The sequence below is a fragment of the Salvia hispanica genome, chromosome 3, assembly GCF_029641045.1.
Source record: "Salvia hispanica isolate PSC_SH4W2 chromosome 3, Shi_PSC_v1, whole genome shotgun sequence".
In the NCBI taxonomy this organism is placed as follows: Eukaryota; Viridiplantae; Streptophyta; class Magnoliopsida; order Lamiales; family Lamiaceae; genus Salvia; species Salvia hispanica.
In genome coordinates this window covers 19,504,361-19,510,567 of record NC_142694.1, presented here as the reverse complement: position 1 = coordinate 19,510,567, position 6,207 = coordinate 19,504,361, and the positions used below count along the sequence as shown (strand labels likewise).

General features: G+C 38.8%; 1 protein-coding gene across 1 annotated transcript; it reads right to left on the bottom strand.

The window, feature by feature from the left end:
* Positions 1-4,248, bottom strand: LOC125213062 (protein PAT1 homolog 2-like). The gene is made up of 5 exons (XM_048113414.2): positions 3,981-4,248; positions 3,740-3,900; positions 3,308-3,364; positions 3,086-3,161; positions 1-2,351 (listed from the first exon to the last, which is right to left on the bottom strand). The coding sequence occupies exons 1-5, from the start codon at positions 4,012-4,014 to the stop codon at positions 331-333; spliced, it is 2,349 nt and encodes a 782-aa protein (XP_047969371.1). The 5' UTR covers positions 4,015-4,248; the 3' UTR covers positions 1-330.
* Between the last annotated feature and the right edge of the window lie 1,959 nt (positions 4,249-6,207).

The following is a 6,207-nucleotide window of genomic DNA, read 5'->3' as shown; positions in this document are numbered from 1 at the left end:
TAATAAAAGAGAGAGATCCCTAATCTCGCCGTTTTTCTCAATGATACCTGTACATTTACACTGAAAATGGCAAAATGCTAATCCAGACTTTACACAATTGACACCTCTCCATAAATAACAATAACAATAACAATAACAATAACAATAACAATAATTAAATACTAGAAAGAGAGCTTTGACATTATCCAAAGCTTGCAAGAAATTTATTACTCCACTTATTTGAAAATGAAGGCATTTCTTCCCAAACGACAAACTGCAGAGGCACTAAAATTCTGCCAAACCTCCAAAGCAGCAGCAGATGCGGTTGACAAGGGAAGCACAGCAAACCATTTACAGTTCACAGCACACCGATTCAGGATTCACTTGTCCACCACCCTGCGAGCTTAACCCCGTGGCAGGCATCGATCGTTGCGCAAAATTCAGCAACACTTTCTTCTGGCTCTCGCTCGTGTGGTGTATGCTCGCACGCAGAACCTCCACCGGCATCTCTCCGCTCACGGCTCTTGCAGCCTCCGAACCGATGTCCTTGTCTTGAGAGATCAGAGATTGCACTATACTTTCATACTTGCTGACACAGTACTTCGTCAGGAGGCCGAAGAAAGCATCGAACGACGCCTGCCAAAGGGCACGGTTAGGCGTGCTCAAGTTGCTGGCTGGAAGGGGATCTCTCAGTAAGTGAGTAGCTCGTTCTAGAACTGACTTCAGGATGACCGCGGCACCATCTCCAGCAGGACTGCCGATTGGACGAAGGGGCGGCTGCTCGGAGGAACAAACAACAGCAACAAGACAAGCACTAAGGGAATTAAGATCCATACCACCAATGCATATTGAGACCGTTTCAGCGAGATCATTAACTGTTTTTGCATCTTCTGGTAGGCCCCCGAACAGAAATCTTAGATGGCAGAAGATAGCCATGCATACTATTCGAGCAAGTTCACTACCAGGTAAAAGAAGCTGAAGAAACCTTGAAATGAGTTTCCGGCCCTTGCCAACCGACACTATCCTTAGAAACACAATATCATCCTTGGGAGTTAGGCTGAATGAATTGGCACTGTTACCAAGTGGGTCAACCAACTGCAGAGAGGTGGCTAATCCTTCTAAGAGGATATGGCGCTTTCGCCTTAACTGGTGTCCACCATCCTGAGGTTGAGTAGCCTGTAAAAGACGATCGATGTCATCCACCTCTAGAAGGACAGAAAACCCATCCTCAATTGTCACCCTTGCTGCAAACATAGGCTCCTGCTCCAGAGTCCTATCGAATACTTTTTGCTCAGAACCACTATCTCCACAGGCACATGGAGGGGGTTCAAGTTCAAGAAGAGGGCAAGGCCTGCGAATTGAAGAAAAAGAAACCCTTCCAAGAGCATCAACCTGAAGACGTGGTTGTGATTCAATACTGTTACGGGATCGAGTAGACTGTTCCCGAGGGACAGGTGGGCAAAAACGATATTTTGACTTCATTTCAGCCGATTTCTTTGCAAGGCGAGCTTGGTGGTAGTAATCGTCTACATAAGGGTCATTTCCATGTGCATGCTGCATTTTGAGTATGCTCTCTATTTCATCAGCAGTCATGTACTTAGAATTGATTTGTGGAAAATTACTCTCAGTCAAGTGGACACTGGCATCAGACCCTTGATTAGAGAATCGCACAGAATGTTTACCTTTCTGTGATGATTTAGATTTTGACTTGCCCTTCGGATTGAATCTATATTTGCTCCAATCTGATGAAGAAGGAACACTATTAAACATTTGAGATTGTAAGGCTGAAAGTTGAGCCAAAGATGGTTGAAAAGAAAGGTGTCGTCTTGGCTGCTGTGGGGATAACATTTGTGGAGGTAATAGTCCATTATGATATTGATGCTGCAGGATATTGTCCAGGAGGATGGATTGATCCCCATGAAGAACACCAGCATGGCTAATCCAGTGGTTTTGCAAATGATTATTATGAGATATATTTGGAGACATCAGGTTCATATTAGCATTATATTGGAACTCTCGAGGGAAACTGGACCAGCTGAGCGGAGGGTTGTTCTGTGCAGAGAATGGTGACTGAGGTCCACTAGAAAGAGATGACAAATTGAAAGAAGTTTCTTGTGAACCCAGTGGAGGGAAGGAAGTGAATGATGACTTAGGGGGAAAAATAGGTTCGCTTGAAGCATGAAGCAGCTGTGGCTGTTTCTGAGGGTAGGATGATGTTCTACATAATGGTTTGGATTCTGGGAGAAACATTGACGACGTATGGGGCTGCGATGACCATCTCTTATTTTCTTCGTAGCATTCTGAGTCCGACACATGGTGATCAAACCATTCCGGAAAATCTGTGTCCCGAGTCCACTCTGTAGCTGATGAACCTGAATCAACATCTATTAATCAGAGGGCCAGAAAACAACCAAAAAAAAAAGAAAAGAAAAGAAGAAATTAAACATAGCATGGAATGATGGAATGGAAAGCAGGTTAAAGGTGTGCTTGTGTCAAGAAAAGTAATCATTTAAAATGTGATTAGTATATTTCCTTTACACCTTAGCAAGATCAGACTCAAGGAAATTCCTAAAATATTGATATCTAGCTTCTTAAAAGAAAATTATAACATAAGAAGTACTGGTTAAAGGGAAAGATACTAAAAGAACAAATAAGAACCAAACGTAGGTTGTAACACCTAGCATGCAGGAGTGAACAAGAATAATAACAAAAAAATCACTTTCTCAACCTAAGTTTAATAATTGATGTGAATCCCGTTTGAACAAAGTGTTTTTCCTTCACCGGAGAAAGAATCCAAAAAATTTGCTTTTACTTTCAGAATACTTCATAACAGTGAAGAAATTGGGGAGAGGGTCTGATGCTTATCTTTACCTTGAGAGCATTCACTCTACATGGGGTATCAGTATTTTAATTGCCAAAAAAAGTTCCACAAAGCATCATATTGAGAAAAAATGCTTTAACATTTTGAAACAAATTTTCTTTAGAAAAAGGGTCAACTAATTTATGCAAGTGAGGTGAACCATGGTGCCTGCATATTCACAATCATCAGCATTTGAATCAAATGGAAGGCAGTAACTCTGCAAATAGACACAAAATAAGAACTCACTCTCTCTAGAGAAAGATCCAGATCCTCGATCACCAATAACTCCAGGATGTCTTGGTCCTGAAACAACTTTGTTCAACTGCACAATAACAGCACAATAAATATAAGCAGGTGATAAAGTGATCAAAACTGAGCTTTTATTGGATAAATGTAAACATCTAGGAGTTTCATATTAGCCCAAACATGATTGATACTAGAGAAGTATATGCTCCAAAAACAACTCACTTTTGCAAATGTAGTTGCCAGGTCATCAAATTCTGACAAAGATCCCAATCCTGAGCCCTGAAAAATGTAATTGTATTCATGAAATTAGATAAAAAAATATATATATAGATGTATGCAAGAAGTTAGGCCCTTATACAAGAAGAATTTTAAAAGTTTGACGTAGGAAACATGACTCCCGTAGCTAGCAAATAAGACCATCTAAAGAACTCTAGCAGCTCATCTCATCAGAATATGCTAAATATCGTTATGCAAAATACTATTACACTTTAATAGCCTTCATATGCTGATTAAACACTTGATTACAAGAACAGCTATCATCTTCTGCAGTTGTAAAACTAGACCGGGCCTAACACCAGCATTAAGATGAACATTATGATCTAACGTCTAAGTTAACAAAAAATAGAGTTTCACCACAACTATTCACATATTCACCTCATCTTTCTGAAACAAATGATACTCATTCAATTCCTCTCCACCACAAAATCCTCCCCCAATCGAACGAACAACCTCCTCCCCATCCTCCAAACCCCCCAATTCCACTTCATCCTTGCCGAAAAAGGCATACTGTGACGCGTCAAACATCGCACCACCACCTGCACGAAATAAACAAATTCGAGCTCAAAAACACATCCACACTCAATTCATAAAGCGATAAACGGAAAAGCTTGCTAACTGGAGAAGTCGGTGTAGTCGTCGGATCTGTCCATGACGACGCAATTAAGCTAAACCTAACTCCAATTACGGAGAAGGAGAGGATGATTCGCCGTTCCCCTTGGCTTGGAGATTCTCTTTAATTAGGGTTTAGCAGCAGACTCAACAACTGAGATATTCCCACAGTTAGGCTCGATTCTATATTTGTATTTTAGAGAGCGATTGTGTGAAAATTATTTTTAAGTACATATAAGGAATTGTTTGTTTTAGTGAGAGAGAATTTATTTGTTAGGATGCAGTTTTATACGTATACTAGAGTATTTGTTTATCTTGAATAGCATATATTCATATGATAGTAACTATGGAAAGAGATAATTCTATTCTTGATGATTGATTCTTGATTTTCTTTCACTCCTGACTTTGATTTGTTTTCCTTCCTAACAATTTATATTGACATGTAATAAATGACACTAGTACAAACTAGGGGTGTCAAATCGTGCGTGCTGGGTCATTATCGGGTCAACCTGTTAACGATACGACTCGTTAAAAAAACCCCAAACCCGAACACGACCTGCTACCCTCAAATCCGAATACGGCACGAACCCGACACGAATCACCTTGGGTCAACACAACACGATAACAACACGCACGTGACACGACACTATAGCAACACGACACTCGATAACACGGTAATAACATGTTAACAACTGCTCTAGTTAATCCGATCATTAAAATTCCGATAAAAAATATAGAATCTGATTACACAAGAATTTAATATTTCAAATTATTTTTATTTATAATTGATGAATCATGATATATAGAGCATTTTTTATCATCATTATTTGTTTTGATCATGTTTTTATTAACCTCTTTAATAGTACTTCACAACATACTATAACTTTATTTTATTATTTTTAGTATAGTACTTTTTTAACTTGAAATAAATATAAAACTTAAAATAATACAGTATAGGTTAAAAACTATAGTACTACTAATTAATAATTATTTGAAAATATTTTATCAATACGAACATATGTATAATTCAATGGATTGCATAGGGCGCCTCCATCTTCCTCCCCTCTCTCTTTCGCAATTGCCAAACACCTTCCTTCCTTCCTCTGCAAAACAGAAAAAAACATACCCAATGTCCCAACTTGAAAATTCCAAAAATAAAAGGTTAGATTCAATCAAAAAGAGGCAAAAGTGATGAATTATCCTAGGTTGTTTCATCTTCGAACAGCCTCGGCCTTTCATTCCAGCTCCGCCGTCGCTTATACGGCCTTGATGATAAACTTCATCTTCTCAGTTGCAGCAACAAGCCGAATGCCCAGCATCTCTGCAATCCAACCAATTCACTCATATAAATCAAACCTATTCTTTTTCCATCCTTAAAAAAATTGGTATTTCTGTTGTTCTACTCATATTTACCTAAATGTTAGCTTCTCAAAAATTTCCTATCATACGGAAATAATATTCTTTTATATTGACAAAGATGTTGAAAAAGTGGAAATGCATTCTCACCCTCAGGCCAAGCCTTATCACTTGAATCTCAAACTCAGTAGGTTTTTTCTTTTGGCGTAAACTCTAAAGCTCCGAATCATGACAAGCCAACTTCAGAAAAACTATCTGCCACACAAACACATATGACAGACCTACCTGCACAATTACAGTGTTGATAGGAGTCTGAAGGAAAAAAACCTCTGTTGAAAACTAGTAGGAGTAATTCTCAATCCTCTGGAGAAAGAGGAAAAAGTCCATCTAATGAAAAAATCACAAAAACAACTACACACATACAAAATTCCAAAGCAGGAAGCCTCAACAGATTTCATGAAATTTGGATTACATCACTACTGTGTTCAAATGACTGAAAAGAAAATAATTATTTTGGAGAGATTTTTGTATCTGGTTACTTAACTGCCAACAACATCACAATAAGCTAACTCGATTACCAGTACCAAAGTTTAGCAACATGAATTACAAGCACAATGTACTACTCCATAAGAACTCAAGTGAAAAAAGGCAAAGCCTCCACAGCTTCAATTCATAAGCACTGATTACCACCACTGAAATTAACAATTCAATCTTTGTGATTATCTAATTCAATCATCATTATATTTGTTTTTCTTTCTTCAATCACATGGAAAAATCAGTGAGAGACCTAGAGTGGTAGGATTATTGATCGGAGAGCGAGGAGAAGAGGAGTATTGGGAGGTACTCTCTCCGTCCAGGAGTCTCATTCCTTGGCGGCA